Here is an 18,132-nt window from a genome sequence, read left to right on the forward strand (position 1 = left end):
CCGAGTAAGTTATATTGTTTTACAACTGACACAACAGATAAAACTGAACGAGAGCGTGTTAACAAGAGAGAGTTAACGAGAAAGAGGGTTAGAATTTCTCATACGTCCAGAACATGAACTCTAACCATAGAATGTTACGCAAAGAATTCATGAATATATACAATGAAGAAAACTCATCTAAAATTATACTAATAAATACAAATTATATTATTTACATTAGAAATAATAAAAAATATAAAAGAGAACCGACGTTGGCGCCATCTATGTGATTTCTCTTACGTATATGACTGCAATTTCTCCATGCCACCCGACTTGACAGGCTACAAGGCTTCAACAGGATAGAAGTGATTTGAAATTGCATTAGAGATTAACCAAAATTATAAAACAACTATATACACATTGATTAAATAGTCAATTTTCTGCCATATTCGGTAATGGGCACAGTTTTACCACTGGGCGCTTAAAAACACCTTTTCCAGTTTTAACACTCACTACACGAGTCACACCATCACTACCAGGATGAAGTTCAATAATTTTTCCAAGATCCCACTCGGCTGGAGGACAGTTGTCTTTCCTTATGATGACCATGGTTCCCACAACAACTGGTGTGGAACCAGTAGTCAATTTCTCTGTTGGAGGGAATTCAGATAGTCCCGTGACAAACTTTTTCAGAAACTTTGATGGAGCTTCTGGGGCAACTGGAACCTGGATAGCCGATTCAGTTGGATGGATGTCATGTCTGGATCTGGTACACTTCGATACAGGCGGCCAATGATGAAGAGAGCAGGGGTTAAGGATGTTAAATCATTGGGATCGGAAGAGAGAGGATATAAAGGTCGGGAATTTAAGACCTATTATATTTGTGTCAACACAGTGCTAAATTCTTCAAACGTTAAAATGGTTACTCCTATTACTTTACATAAATGTATCTTGAATGACTTCACATTTGCCTCCCAGATACCTCCAAAATGAGGTGAGCTAGGAGGAATAAAATGCCATTTAATAATATTTTCATCAGCGAAATTAAAAATGGACGATTCATCTTGTTTGGGGTACTGATATAAATCTTGAAGAGTGTTATTTGCACCGACAAAATTAGTTCCATTATCTGAAAACATATCAGATGGAAAACCTCTTCGTGAAACAAATCTTCTCCAACAAGCAATGAAAGCGTCTGATGTCAAATCTGAAACCAATTCAAGATGTATTGCCTTGACACTTGAACAAATGAACAGGCAAACATAAGCCTTCGATATTTTACATCCTCTCGATTTCCAGTCTTTTATAAAAAACGGACCCGCGTAATCGACACCAGTCGATTGAAATGGGAATGAGCGCGTTACTCTGCAATCAGGCAAATCACCCATGCCCATGATGACTGATTTAGAAGTTGGAGAAAACTTGAAACATTTTAGGCAATTTCGGACTATCTTTTTTGCCAGATTCATTCCGTTTAGTGGCCAATAATTTTGTCGAATATTATTCAACAAGAGTTGTGGACCTGCATGCAGCAATTTAATATGCTCCGAATGAAATATTAGTGCAGTCAGAGGATGTTTGTCGTCTAATATGATAGAATGTTTAGCATCATAATTCAGGTTTGACAAACGTAATCTTCCACCAACTCTTATGAAACCTTTGTCATCTATAAAAGCGGACAACCCTTTGAATCTAGTTTCTACATGTTTTCTGTCATTATTCAACAAGAAATTATATTCTTTCGCGAAAGTTTCTTGTTGACTTACTTTCACCAGGCAATTTTGTGAATTTTGAAGTTCTTCACTAGTTAATCTACCTGATAACTATATTCCCTTTTTTGATGAATATAAACAAAATCTACGACAAAAGGCAACTACTCTTATTAATTTATTCAAACTAGAATACTTATTAAAAATATCGAAATCTTCGGTAGTTGCGTGGAGAATATATTTATATTTGATAGTTTCAATTCGGGAATTTCTTTCAATGCGGGAGTGAACTTAAATTGAAAATTGTCCTCATTGAAATCTTTTACCCAATTAGGACCGGACCACCAAAGTGCACTCGACTGTAACTCTGACGGAAATAAACCTCTAGATGCGATATCCACATGGTTTTCTCTAGATTGGATATAGTTCCACTTAAAATTGCAGGTGAGCTCCTGAATTTCAGCAATTCTAGAAACAACGAATAGCTACAATTTGATGGGTTCTGTGTTAATCCAATAAAACACAATCGCATAATCCGACCATAAATAGCATTCTGTCACCGTGGTCATGATTTCGGTGGCAGATTTCATTAATCGAGAGAGCATCAAAGCAGCAGGTGATTCCAACCTCGGCATAGTTAAAGGTTTCAGAGGAGAAACCTTTGTCTTTGAACAAAGAAGTGACAACTTTACCTTGCCATTTTCATCAAATGATCTTAGATAGACTACTGCACCATAAGATCGAATACTAGCGTCAGATAATCCAAAAAGTTGTACCTTTAAAGGATTCAATACCAATGAGAATCAGGGAACACGAAGACTCAATTTTGCCATATCTTGTTGAAAGGCTAGCCACCTTTCTCTCAATTCATCAGGAATCTCTTCAGCCCAATCCAATCGAAGAGTCCACAACTTCTGAATCAACCTCTTCGCAACTATAACCGTAGGGGACAATAAAACTAAAGGATCAAAAACTTTCGAAATCTCCGACAAGACATGACGCTTGGTGCATTGAGTAGAAACAATGGGTTTAGGAAATTGAAAGGAGAGTTTATCTCTCTCAGAGAACCATTGAATACCTAAGCATTTTGTGTCCTTATTACAGATGGTTAAAATATCTGAAGATTGCAAATCTGGTCTAAAATTACTGAAGAAGTTTCGGTTATTCGATCTCCATTTTCGCAAATCGAAGTACCCACAATTTGAAAATTTTGAAATGTCGCCAAAAACTTGAATAGCTTCGGATTCACTATTGAATCCGGCAATGAAATCATCCACATAAAAATCTTCCTGAATAATTTTAGAAGCAGCCGGATACTGCTCTTGCCAATCGATTGCAAGCTGTTGAATGCACCTCATGGCTAAGTAAGGCGCACTCGTTGGACCATATGTGACAGTGTTAACATTGTACACCTGAATATCGTCCTCTTTGTCGAATCTCCAGACTAATCTTTGCAATGGTCTATCATCTGGATGAACAAGTATTTGCCGATACATTTTGGCTATATCTGCCGAGACGGCAAAGCGAAATTTACGGAATTTAATTAATATTTTAAAAAGATTGCCAAAAATCGAAGGTCCAATACATTGAAGATCATTCAATGAATAACCCGAGGTAGTAGAAGATGACCCATTAAAAACAACTCGGATTTTTGTTGTGAGACTATCCTCACGAAGAACAGTATGATGAGGTAGAGAGAATGACAAAGTAACATGCGATATGTCGCTCACCAAACTCATGTGCCCTAACTCCCGATATTCTTTCATGAAATCATGATATTGTTCCTTAAGGACAGGATTTTTTTCTAACCTCTTCTATTGAGACAACAATATTTTAATTACTGTTGCCTTTGAATCACCCAACTTACAGATAATATCTCGAAAAGGAATCTTCACCCCAAATCTACCGCATTCATTACTAGAGAAAGTTGATTCAAAATTTTCTTCTCACGCAATATCTTCCTTAGAAGAAAATACCTCCTTTTGTTAACAAACCGGTTGCAGAGTAAGCCTCAAGCAATAATATAATTTTTTTATGAAAATTCAAGGGACTCTATAATTTCGGATGTGGCACTATTCAAACTAGCCCGCAAATAATGATATTTTTGTATATCACTAATCAATTGATTTGAATGAACGAGAGAATGAAAAATAGCTTTAAAACTCAACCATCTATCTAATGTGCCATTGAACTTAGGTAAATCTATGACTGGCAATTGTACCTTTGAATTTACCTCAGATTTGACATCATTAGTGAGAACATTTCTCTTGTTCAACATAAACGTACTTAAAATTAAACACCTATGCATCTTGTCGAAAAATTCCTCTCTTAAACTCATTTGAGTATCAAATTGATCGTCTTCACAAGATATTCCAATTTCTGTCTGAACATCATTGAAGCATTCATCAATTGAAGATAATTTACTTTTAAAATCAAAGAAGATGAATCATTTTCAAATTTGGCAAAGAAAGGTTCCAATTTCTCTGCAATTATCGGGAACCTTCCTTCTACACTAGCACGTTTTTCAACAAGCGTTCTATCCATAATGAATTATACTAATATACCTACTGAATAAAATGAATTAAATTTGTTGGCTCAAATAGTATTGGCAGGTAAAACAAAGGATACTTAACAGATGGATTCCTTTGGCTCTTTCTCACACGAAAACAGTGTTCTTCTGGAGACTTCCTAGCACTTTCTTGGTTTCCAACGCTTAGGAACATAAGGGTCACTAGTTTTCTTGTTCAAATAAACTTGACTTCAACTTGAAAGATGGACTTTTGCTCTGGCACTTTCTTGGTTTTCAATGACGTCTTCTTTAAAACAGGAACAGAAAGGTCACCAGTTTTTCGATGTTACGATTTCACACTAACCAGAATGTGGTACACGTAGTACCTTGGAATTATACGGTTCGAAGGACCATGGAAATATTTTCGATATAATGGACTGTATAAAATAATAATTCGTGCACTAGTTAAACGGTTTATTTGGACACTATTAAAAACATAATCCCGAGTAAGTTATGTTGTTTTATAACTGACAAAACAGATAGAACTGAACGAGAGCGTGTTAATAAGAGAGAGTTAACGAGAAAGAGGGTTAGAATTTCTCATGCGTCCAGAACATGAACTTTAAACATAGAATGTTACGCACAGAATTCATGAATATATACAATGAAGAAAACTTATCTAAAATGATACCAATAAATACAAATTATATTATTCACATTAAAAATAATAAAAAATATAAGAGAGAACCGACGCTGGCGCCATCTATGGGATTTCCTTCAGTATATGACTGGCGCCATCTATTGGATTTCTCTTAAGTATATGACTGCAATTTCTCCAATGCCTGAGAAGAATAACAGAGGCTACATCGAAGAAAATTCAGATAAATAAAGGCAAAGCAGGACGGCGAAATTTTATTTTGCCGGGGCCCCAAAATATCATGCGGCGGCCCTGATAATAATGATTAATAATAATTAACGACAAAACCTCTAGTTCAATTTTCGACTTTCTTGAGCTAATTACTTCTCTATTCACAAAAATGGTTTGGATGAATCGATAAATATGAGAATTCTGAAAACGAGTTCAAGGAATTTCAAGAAATCGACTGAAAATTCTCATTTGGATTGAAACAAGTTGAGAATTTATGCGAAAACTAATAGTAAGAAACATGACATTTTCATTCAATTCTTAACCATAAAAAAACATCATTTGAATTGAAGGACCTGCTGAAAATGACCACCTCTCTGCTATGAACATTTTTTACATCTTTTTGTGAAGACATTATCCAATATATTGGGTAAATTGTTAATTTTTTCTCACTTACAGACAGAAGTTGTTGGAGCTTTCCCCATGATATCTTCGTATTAATCAAGTCTGGTGTCCTTTTAGTTTGTCGACCACTTCCACTCATTTTTCCACGTCGGAAAAACCAATTTTTCAGTCTATACTAAAACTTTTCCACACAGTTTAGAACTTTTCTCATAGATTCGAAAACCCAAATTCTAATTCTAAATATGATAGTTTCAAGTGGAATGAAATTTTCACCAGATAACGATATGATACCAGCTAAGCAATACTTGTCAACACTGAAAATCTTCTCTAATTCTTTCACATCACTCTTGGCCACGAGTTTATGAACGCTCGTTACCATTATCACAATCAATAAACATTAATTTTGATGTCTACGGTAATGCCGTGGGAAGATCAGAGAACAAACAAAAATCAGTAGTAGAAGTTACCTTTAGATACCATCTGTAGAGTTTGTAGTTCATGGTTTTGATAGAAAAGCTGAACTTTCATAAGCTACGTTTCATTTTTGTATAATTCTTGAAGGTATAACGATCGAATACGTCCTCCTAAATGAAACCATGAAGGAATGGATGATATTCCCTCCGTGCGAAATGGTGACACCAAATGATATTTGGGACGAATGCGAAGATTTCGAAACCATGATTACTGACCAACACATAGTTCCCATCGTGGTATTCAGAAGGGACAGAAGCGAAAATGTGCAAGATCTAACCCTAGCAGCCATTTCCCTGGATCTCTTCGACTCATTCACCCCTTACGAACAGCTAATCATAAAGACTGCGGCCGTATTAGGAGAAACATTCACCAGAACTCTGCTCGTCATCATGTTGAAATATCCGAACGCGAAGACGTTTACACAAGCAATGAGACATCTATTCGAGGAAGAGGTTTTCGAGTGTGGTTCGAAGTACATAAGCTCGGGTGGAAGGTATTTGCAGATTTGGTAATTATGAATCGCGCCACAGAAAAAAGGAAATATCTGCATAGGCGAGCAACTTTGCTTCCGTCTTTTTTTTCCGAAATTCGAGGCTTCATTGCAAAAAACTGGTCATACATTTATGATTCAAAGTATTGTCCATCGCTGGCCACTACTTTCTCCAATCTTTCGGGTAGCGTACGAATCCTGCGTTAAGAGTCCGTTCACGCGGCGCAAATTCAGGCGTTTTCTTAACTAATTGGGTCTTGATTTTCTCAGAAACGGTAAACGCTATCGAGATGATTCAAAACAATATTGGAAGGTCTTTATCCCTTGTATGTTCGTTAGGTAATAATTTCACTTTAAGTTGCAAATTAATTGTTTTATTGAGGTAGAAAGAACGATTTTCAATACCAATTTTGATTAATTTATTGTCGCTTCAGTTGACCTAAATTCGAAAATCTAATACAACATGGTCATAGCCTATTTTTTCTTCTTTCCAATGATACCAATAAGAAATATATTACATCATAGTTACTCAAAATTCTATGTGACGTTGTAAATCTGTTTCAAGTGCCAGAATTGTGAACTAAAAATCGTTGCTCCTCCCTGAGGGGCGTGGCTTGTAGCTATCAGGACCGTCTTTTAGGAAATATATTCTTGAAAACCTGAATCACTTGTTACGAACAAAAATAAATATTTTGTCGCTTAAACCTGCAAGTTCCTATTCTAGCATTGATTATCTTTAAAGCCATATGTCTGATTTTCATGTTACTTTCTCGAATGAAAAAATGTAAATCTCATGGAAGGTTTTGGATTGGATGCAATAGTCAATTAATTACTTCGGACCGAAGGTTTCGTAAGTTTGAGAAAAAGTAGATATCTGTTATTGAAAATATCGATTCGGATGTAATGATGGCTGGCAAATTACCTTGTTTTTAACACATTTCATATAATACAAAATTTAGGTAGTTCAGAACCTATCTTAGATGCGGTATTGTGCTACTGCTTGAGGATAATACTTTAAAAGTTAACAAGAAGTGATTTCGTGTAAATTTATAAGAGTTATTTCAAGATTTCATTGTCACATCAGATAAACATCAGTTGTAAATAAAGGTTATTCGGTAATCTTTTGTGTACCGTATTATTTCATTGCTGGACAATTTGACAGTTTCTAGGTAGGTTCAGCATTGCATAGGTACCTGAAAGAAGGCATTTAGGAGTAAAAATTTTATTTTTCTATTTTTGTACCTATACGTATATTTCTACTTACTCATTGATTTTATGTAGAAATGAAGAATATACCCGACATTGAAATAACCATTTTCAAACTGAAATTCCTAGAATGGTATTCTCAATTTGGGGTTGAGGTATTACTAGAATTTTTCATATCTATTTGTCCTGTGCAGTTCTCCTTATAATTTTGTTTATGTGTATTGAATTGAACCTTTTATGCAGGAAAATATCTTTGGATACATTCCGAACTGTTTATATTCAGCAATTTGTCTAAAAGAACATTCCAGTCACTCCGTTATTTTTGAATAAACTTTATCTAATATGCGTTTGGTGAAGGAAATAAAAATAGGGTTTCAGTCGAAATTAGTTTTCGTACGCATTATGTGTAGAATTTCGAAATGGTATGAATGTCCCTTGTTTTTCATTTTCACTGTATAAAGAAAGAAAGACAATTTTTACCATGATCATAACTATAATAATTTCAAAATAAAAGAGTACACAATGAAGTATGTAACACGCTATGAAAATTGAAATTCATCTTCGACAGCCATAGAAGCTGAAGGATTTTGTTCCAGTTTACCTTTGTACAAATTGATACAGCAAAATGATTGACGATGGGGACAGTAGTTGTTACAAACAAAAATTCTTGATACTACTCCTGTTATAAGAAGCTCAATTTTTTTGTGTTCATCAACAGTTGAAACCATAGAAATATTGAGACTCTTAGATGGTACAAAACCTTTTCATTTTATGGAAAAAGGTATTTGACCATTTTCCATTATTTATATTGATACGATACCATACGATGTTATATATTTTTGAAATCAGGAAAGATTGAGCTTTCTATAGCATAGAAATCTAGTGTGCCCAATTGAAAAAACATAACTTTGGGTCATATCTTCATAATTAAAAACCATTTTGAAGAGACGAGCAGGTCACTGGATTTTACGTAAAGAAGTGCCTCTATGTTGTTTTTATTTCAGAGCTCTATCATCAGTATTCGCGGAGATATCAATGTTTTCCGATATCGCCATTTTTCAAATTTTCGCCTATAACTCGAAAACAAAAGAAGTTACCCAAAAATGAATACCTACTACTCTTGTTAGTTTCCCAGAAAAAGAGAACTAGAATGGGGTATCAGATTTTGTCTTTATCCTCTGGTTGAAGTGCTAAAACATCGAAATTCACGCCACTTAATTCATAAGGATTTTTACAATTCAAGAAATGAGGATAATGGTATATCAAAGCGTAGGTATTTGGATTCTCAATTCGATATCAAGTAATTATGAAAAGTAGAGAGTCTTTTTCGAAACCTAAAAAAGAGTTCGTATTTCTCAACTCTTAGCTCTTATTATAAAGAAACCGTCTTTATCACCATAATCATAGGTGACCATTTGACAATCATTTCATTTCATCAAAATGTCAAAAATGCGGCCGCAAATTCCGACACGCACTAGTAGAACACGAGAAAGAAACGAGATCATCCCAATGCGTTACAAATTCATTCTACCTGGACTGAGGGCCTAATACGTTCACGATATTTTTACGACGATAGTCGACGCCCACCCGCTCTTGCCCCTTCACGTTGCGACCCCTCTGCTTCCCAAGCAGTGTGGTGTAAACAGACTCTTAATAAAACTAATCATCTTTCAAAGACATCCACGAATAGATCCAATTTTTTACTTCTTCTTAAGAAATGTTCCACATTTGATGAAAGCATGAATTGTACTGAGTGGTGTTGGGAATGCAGGATTCACACAGAATTATTTTGCGTTGAAATTTATTATATGGGCACTCTTAAAATTACACTTAACATTATCTTTCATGAAATTAATAAGAAATGTTCTTGCATATCCACAAATCCTTCAGTTTTTCAAGAAGCTACATTTTGTATCACTGTTATATTATCTCCTTTGAGCATTATTCTTCCTAGTAAAATTACAAGCACAGTGGAAAACAAACTTTCTGAAATCACTTGAATTTAGATTTGAATTATGAATTTAGTATTCAGAACTCATTGTGATGATCACAAACAATGCACTGATTGAAGAGCAAGAGTAATTTTCTCAAAGAGTTCATAGAAATTTGCATTTGGTGAACATTAAATAAATACAGATAATGAACTCACTAATATAGTCTGCTGTGAGCCGATATATTTCATTCAGTGATGATTCCAAATTCTTTAATTTAATAATTCTGGCTTGCATAATTTTAAATTCTGATACGTGAGTGTGGATAAAAAATTACCTTGCTCATATTTACTCTTATCTGGGTTACAACCTGATGCCCGCAATGAAAATTCATAATGATTATTGCATATTACATACAAAATGCCACAATAATTTGATAATTCATTCACTGGACCCACAAAAAAAGTTCTCAATTCAAGACTTTTCAATTGAAAATTAATCAATTTGAAGTGGAATTTCAATAAAATATTCTAGAGATCATAATAACTCACTTGTCAATTAGTTGTTCACTAAACTTTCTATCTTCGAGGAGTTATCACTGAAATATGTTGAATATAGGTATAGCTTTCCCTTCAAACGGCGGTATTATTATTTTTTGTGTCATACAATAAGCTTAGGTATATGTAATCATAACACCATCGATTGTGTCTGCATCATAAAGTTGTTCTCGATTTAACATGTCAGCTTACGAGCCAAATTTTCGTCATTTGCGGGAGGTTTTAATTTTCTGTTTTAATATGAAGAAATATGCGGCTGAGGCTCATCGAATGCTCTCAAAGACATATAGTGAGGCCGCTATTAGTGATGAAAAAACATGCCGAGATTGGTTTCGACACTTAAAGAACAATGAAATTGGCTAGATCATTGGCAGTGGCGCAACAACCCATTTTAAAAAGCCTGAAAGTCATGGGAATCATTCAAAAACAAGGAAATTGGGTGTCGTACGAGTTGAAGCTGAGAGATGTTAAACGGCGTTTGTTTGCTTGTAAACAGCTGCTTGCTAAGCAAAGTGTTACGTCGTGTAGAATTTTCCCTGCAGAGAATTTGTTCTTTGTTGGCGCCACCTGCGGCCGCGGTATTACCCGGTCGGTAAAACCCGGTCGGTAAACAAACATCGTCATAATAATAATAATTTTCTCAAGTGTCAAACTGTGCTTATCGATTCTAAAATTTATAAAACTAAGTTATTTGATTACTTAAAATTCATCTAATCATCTATCATCTTTATACATTATCAATTTCTTCTGTTAAAAACTGATTGAGCAATTTCGTGTGAATTGTGTGTTACTCAAATTGAGTGATAACCACGAAGCCGGTGCAGAAGAGGTTAATCATCCCTTTTACCTATCCACCTGACCATCTTCTGCTACCAGATTAGGGGGTGAATTCACAGATATCATCTCTCTTAACTCACGAGGTAAGTGCACACGAATTCTTTCAACAAATTGCTTAATTCTTACTAGTTATCGTCATCTGAAATTGGTTGCAATAATTTGCGATCATTTACAAAGACAGAAGGGATTTCTGCATCGTATTGTGACTGGAGACGAAAAATGGGTTCATTACGATAAACCCAAGCGCTGAAAATCATGAAGATAACCTGGCCATGCTTCGTACGCTACCCGAAAGATTGGAGAAAGTAGTGGCCAGCAATGACAATGTTTCAAATCATAAATGTATAACCAGTTTTTTACAATAAAGCCTCGAATCTCGTAAAAAAACTGCGGAAGCGGAAGTTGTACGCCTATGTACTAAAATGGGATAAATATGTATGATACTATTTTTTATGTCTACTAGTAATGTATCAGAATAGATAATGTACCTATTAAATTTCAAAGTGATAATACTGATGAAACATCGAATAGATTATATCAATGTGACCTTCCTGAATACATATTGCTGCTCAAAAGACAATTTAGTGAAATCATGAAAAACATGACTTCTTACACAGATACAGCAGGCAGATAACCTGCACCTGCTACCTATCTCCAGGACAACTAGAGAACAATGCAGAAGAGTCGAACTTGCCCAAGTTCTCCTTTTGTAAGAATCTACACTTCAAGAACAAGACGTTGAGAATGGTCGCCTACGAGCTGATACCGGCAAATCAACGGAAAGAACTTCACCTGAAGACAACGGAAGTCTTGGAAAGCCAAAACAATTCTTGTCCAAACTGTCTCCGAGACGACTCCGCCTTAATCTTCCGATTTCATAAGTTCAACGACATGGCAAACGAGAGCGAAGGGAAGACGGAACAATCGGGATTCAGCATCAGGTATGAATGGTCAAAGTATCACGGCATAGTTTCTCGTCGAAGTGAAAAATCCATTCGGAAAGGTGCCACTCTTTATATCTCGGCACCTTTGAAAAATAAAAAGAATGTAAATAGAGGTAAACTTTGTTTCTTAGAGGGACAAACATTCTATAGGGTTAGTTCCAATCAATTTGATGTGTGAGCGTGATGACCACAACCCCTGAAATCTTGAATGGGGGTTGAGAGACACCTTTTTAAAGGTTATTGCAATGGAATATGAAACATTTTTTACTATAAAAGATTTTCAAAATGTTGATGTCTATTATTTTTAGATATAAAGCGTGGTCCCAGGGAGGAGGGGTCAAGGGGGTCATGACCCCCCCCCAAATGGAACCACCTAACACTAAATATGCGTTTCAAGCAGACAATGTACGAAATGGTCCCATTAAAAAACTTGATGCCCATAACGGCGACCCCCACCAAAATTTGAGGCTAGGACCGCCCTTTATACAGGGTATTTCAAGTTCGACGGCCTATTAGACCTTTCTGGAGAACGGGGCCGAATTGAAATCTGAAAATTTGGAATATGACATTGTTGATGATAAAATATTTTCGAAGCTACGGCACTTCCAGTTATACAAGAATTGAAAAAAAATTTGTCAAAAAAACCTTTTTTTTTAATTTTATGACTCAGATATTATCAAGATTTGCATGCTCAGTTATTCTTTGCTAAAATTATTGCGTTAGTCCTTATAGTTTTCAAAATATTAAGAAAAAACCGTAAAAAAGAGAGAATTTCCTTAGTCACAATTACGTGAATTATTTTCACTGTGAATATCCTATGTGTATACTCAATTCACTTTCTCAAACTAGAATGATGTAGGAATATCGTGCATATCTTGAACTTGAGAAATATCATCACAGGGTGTTTCAAATATTGTTCCAAAAATTGTGAATAAAATTTGATCATAACTTTCGATTTTCGAATTAGAACCCTATTTTTTTATGATTTCGTTAGATTCTACGGTGAATAATAAGGGTAGTGTCCAAACATGATTATGCTCTCAAATTCAATTAAAAATAGGAATCAAATTCTCAAAATCATTCATTTCCGAAATTGGCTAATGTTCTAATTTCTAAAGAACTTGCTATGACAATTGTCATTTCCAAAGAAGTGGTATATTGTGAAAAGAAATCCATTATTTTCAAATAGATGACTCGAGTTGTATAAGTCTGATCAGGTTCCACTAGATGGCATTAGAAAGATGATATTTCGTACTACAAAAACCTTTCTGACCGTTCTGTGTTTAGTTGACTTAGTTAAATTGGAGCGCGCGTCAAAGATGGATATTAGCAAATAGAAAATACACTTTATTTACAATATTTCCTCGAAAAGGCAAATCAGAAGGCTGAAAATGTAAATAGTGCTTATTGCTCTGATACTGTAACGACCAATCACTCACAATTTTGATTTCGTTGATTCCGTTCCGGTAATTTCATCAAAATCATGTACATTGTCAAGTCTGACCGTCATGTAAGCACTGTTTCGATTGCCCAAGAGCTGAAGATTGCACAAAAAACCGTTTGGAACCATTTATATAAGGCTGGTCTCAAGAAGAAGCTCGATATATGGATATCACACTATGTAGAAAAACCCTCTTGGACCAAATTTCCATCTACGAATCGCTATTGAACGCAACAAAATCGACCCATTTTTAAGCGGTTGGTCAGGTTGGTGACTGGTGATGAAAAGTGGATGTTACGACAACGTCAAGCGAAAAAGGGTTTCATTCGAAACGCGGTGAAGAGGCGGAAACGCTGGCCAAGCTAAGATTACGGCCAGGAAGGTTTTGCTATGTGTTTGGTGGGATTGGCAGGGATTTATCTACTATAAGCTGCTTCTCTACGGCCCAACTGTCAACTTGGAACTGTACTGTCGACAATTGGAACGTCTGAAGGAAGAAATCACCCAGAAGCGGCCAGCTCTGGCAAATAGGAACAACCCCAGGCAAATATATCGATAGTGCTGGATAGAACCTCAGCGAGCTTCGTTAAGAGATTCTTATGCATCCAGCTTATAGTTCAGACCTGGAGTCTGGAACCAAGTGAACACCATGTATTTCTGTCCATGACGAACAATTTTGATGGTGAAAAATTCGCTCCAACAGAGGCTTGTGAAAATCTACTATCTCAATCTTTGCCAATAGTTACGAGGGCTTCTGTGAGAGACATAAATCAATCATAAAATGGCAACATTATTGACCTAAATCGTATTATTATAACTATGGTAATTAACGCGTTGTTTTACATGGAGAAATAATGGATTTCTTTTTACTACACCATAAGGTTGCAATAATCGCATCTAGATGAACTGAAGTTTATATGGAACGTTAGAACAATGGTATAACATGCACAACACTGAATCGATTCATTTCAGTTACCAAGAAAATACCACACAAACAGAAGTCGTCAAAGACATTATTCGAGATAACATGAAGATTTATCAGTTTGATTTTGCCACTACGAGCATTGCATCAAGAAAAGTATGGGACCCAACGATATGCTTCTGCCTAGAAATTTTAACTAGGGTATACGGCGATTTGGTGCATCACAGTGGTCAAGCTGGTCATGCCAGCAAAACCATATTCTTTCTATACCAGAATGGGTTGATACTTTCCCTTCTTGGTGAGCTTGAAGATGCCGTTGAGGTAAGTAAAAAGAAAATAATACGCAATGAATGTTTATAGACTATAAAGACAAATAGAAACCCTAGATTGGAGATAATGATGGAGAAAATTTGAGATATCTAAGCAGATCATTTACCTATTAGTTTCTGGTGAAGATGAAACACATTGTTACCTTAGGAACCTCTTAAATATCTATAAAAAGTATATATTACATCACATTAAAGAACATTGATAGATATCATGTCTGACCATGTAGCCATAGGGTATCAAACGTCTTTACGAAATCTAACAGGGTAAGGATTGAAGCATGACCCCTATCCAAAGAACGCAGAATGCCATCTGCTATATTTAGGAGAGAGTGGAGTGCTATATCCTCTTCTGAAATTCGACTGAATAGCAGTAAGAATTCCACAATAGAAAATAAATAAATAAAAAAAATAAATAAATGAATCTGAGTAAAGAGTTTTTCTCGAGGGCCCTCGACATGGCTGGTATCGGTCGAAAATCGAACAAATCACCATCAGGAATTTAGGGTGGAGAATTCATAATAGAGCACTTCCAGACACTCAGATGATACCCAGACTCAATGCAAATATTAATTATGTGCGTTATGATGAGCAAAATAACATTGAATCATTCTGGCAGAGATGTTATCAATGCACAATGTGTTCGCACCAAGATTTGGAAAAACAAACTCAACCCACTTCATAGTTGAAAGTCTGAATGAAAATCATTTATCTTCATCGATTTTACATGAACTATAATAACTGGTTGACTCCTGGCTTTAGAGGGATGAAAACTGATCGAAAATAATAATTGAATTGCTGAGGGGCGACAAAGTTCTTGAGCACTGACAACACTGAACCAACGTGCAATGATCTAAAAAATCTTTGTAGCCTGATATCTTGATAGTGTCCTGTTTCTCAACTCCATCATGCTCTTCACGGTTGGGCTTATGCTATTCTCTAGGAGTCACAATGCTCGACGTCTTGGTAAGGATAGATCATGTGGCTCAGTCAATCGATTATATTCATTGTATATTAGAATGACCTCTCCTGAACTCATTCGTGCTATTTGCAGGTTTTGAAAGAAGCGAGCGAACTATGTATCAGGCACATCTACGCCAAAAGTAGAGTCAAACTCTCCTTTGCCAAATACGTATTCGTCAAGATATGCTCTCTTCTTGCCGAGATCTACTTTGGGCTGAACAACTGGAAGGCTGCTAAAAACTACTGCATGCTCACCTTGAGACAATTTGACATACCCATGATATCGCTGTGCTTCGCAGGGCGCGTCAGAATATTCAGCAGGCTCTTCGCTAATCACGGAAATCTCAATCGACACTCCAGAGACTCCGTCGGAAAATGTCTGTCGGTGATCAGCAGGATTTTGGCGGCGGAAGGCAGATGGAATCTGGCCGTAAGCGTGGCCAAGAAGAGCCTGGAGCTGGCGAAGTATTCGAACCCCAACATCGAACTACTGTGCGACGTCTACAGCACCGCTATGGATATGCACTGCTTCAGGGACAGCCATTTGTGCGAGCAGCTGGTAAGGAACCTGGGACAAGAGCTGACGCGGCTGTACGGGAACAACCTAACCAGCGAGATCTTCGCGGTCGCCAAGTTAATGTTCGTCATCTTTCAGATGAAGACTAAAGGCGGAGCTGTTGTGGTCGCATCCAGAATGGGATTCAGGTTATTCGAGTTGAACAGGTAATTTAAGTCTACTATACTCAGCGACATTAATAATTGTTGGTGAAAGCGACAACTCAGGATACCGGTAGAGAGGTATATCTTTATTCGAATGATTGCGATGTTACCAAAAACCCTTAACTTTAATAAATGTTGGCTGAAACTTCTTAAGATCAAGGGATGTTCTGAGATATCCTTTTTGATTGCACATTCACTTTTATCTATAGCGTAAACCATAAGGAAATTGCCTCTGTCAATATAATTTAGGAAAAAAGCGGCGATTTGGGCGAGCCATAATAGCGAACAAGCAATTTTGAGCATAGTAGTATGAAGGTTGAAAAATGTTCTATCTTCTCACAGGAATAAGAGGTCTGGTTGTTGAAATTTACAGTACTTCAATTCTACCGTGGTTCCCTAGGACAAATGTCATCAGATATTTTTGTGTTCTGTATCTGTGATTTTTCTTAGTTGGGAGTTTGTTATAAGAATATAAAATATAGTTGTTCTAAATAGTTAGTGTTGAACGCAAAGAGTTTTCAGTTTTGTACCCTAAATAAAGTTTATACAGGGTGTCCCGTAAGGATCACGTCAAACCGAGGGAGAATGTAGATCAAAGGATAACCCACCTGTTTTGACAAAATTCCCATTATAAAAGTCTTACCGTTTTCGAGATATTTTTTTTTTTTTTGAAAATAATGAATTTTTGCCCCTTTTAATAGTTTTGCCCTCACTGTTGGTACAATTTTACATCTTTCTGGTTAATTTTTTCAGTAAAATATTGCTGAAGAATGATTTTAACGTTTACATTAAAAAACATCCTCCGAAAATTTTAACGGGGGGCTATGAGAAATATTTTTATTGGAAATTTTGGTAGTGGATTATTTTGTTCATGAGGTTTAGCTCATCGTAGTGAAAAAAAATGTACCGAGCTACTGCTGCACATTACACCAATGAATTGGTGATATTCCAGCTATGCAAATTGTGGAGATTCATGTACCCATCCTTGGTACAGGAAGACTCGTCGCTCCAAATGATCTTATTAAAAAAATCTGGATCTGCATGATGTTTTCCAAAATTTGCCGGCAAAATTGAATTTCGTTGAGGTGAGTAATTATGCGAGTAATATTTTCGCACGTAAACAATTGCCATTGTTCACTAAGTAATGCAACATCGAAGATTTCTTAACAGAATTGACAAACTTGATTTTGTCAGAAACATACCCATTTGGATAAAAACAGCCTTATCTTTTTTCTTTGAATAACAAATGCCTTGTGTGATACCTCTTTGAAATCACTATAAAATAGACAATTTACTGGTGTAATGTGCAGCAGTAGCTCAGTACATTTTTTTCCACTACGATGGGCTAAACTTCATGAACAAAATAATCCACTACCAAAATTTCCAATAAAAACATTTCTCATAGCCCCCCTTTAAAATTTTCGGAGGATGTTTTTAATGTAAACGTCTAAATCATTCTTCAGCAATATTTTACTGAAAAAAATAACCAGAAATATGTAAAATTGTACCAACCGTAAGGGCAAAACTATAGAAAGGGGCAAAAATTTATTATTTTCGAAAAAAAAAATATCTCGAAAACGGTAAGACTTTTATAATCGGAATTTTGTCATAGCAGGTGGATTATACTTTGATCTACATTCTCCCTCGGTTTGACGTGGTCTTTACGGGACACCCTGTAAAAGAACAAAAAGTTTGTTTCGATATTCACAATCTAACACTAGTACCACATGTGGACAAATTCGCGAACAAACCTAACTAAATAATTAACTCGAGTGGTCAGTTTCCCAAACAATAATAATTATTAATTTATTTATACATGTACAGGGTGGGCAAATAACCGAGGTAAACGGCTAT

General features: G+C 35.9%; 1 protein-coding gene across 2 annotated transcripts in view; it reads left to right on the forward strand.

The window, feature by feature from the left end:
- Positions 1 to 18,132, forward strand: part of LOC123676419 (adenylate cyclase type 10-like) — a 29,750-nt gene that overhangs the window by 10,291 nt on the left and 1,327 nt on the right. Inside the window, exons 12-16 of one of the 2 annotated variants that reach the window (XM_045612298.1) lie at positions 6,029 to 6,434; positions 11,580 to 11,903; positions 14,320 to 14,590; positions 15,650 to 16,117; positions 16,214 to 16,281. In XM_045612298.1, the coding sequence (XP_045468254.1) occupies positions 6,029 to 6,434; positions 11,580 to 11,903; positions 14,320 to 14,590; positions 15,650 to 16,117; positions 16,214 to 16,281 (1,537 nt within the window). Of the gene's footprint in view, positions 1 to 6,028; positions 6,435 to 11,579; positions 11,904 to 14,319; positions 14,591 to 15,649; positions 16,282 to 18,132 lie in introns of both variants that reach the window. The other variant, XM_045612297.1, reaches the window with a different exon arrangement.

The sequence above is a fragment of the Harmonia axyridis genome, chromosome 3 (assembly GCF_914767665.1).
Source record: "Harmonia axyridis chromosome 3, icHarAxyr1.1, whole genome shotgun sequence".
NCBI classification, from domain to species: Eukaryota; Metazoa; Arthropoda; class Insecta; order Coleoptera; family Coccinellidae; genus Harmonia; species Harmonia axyridis.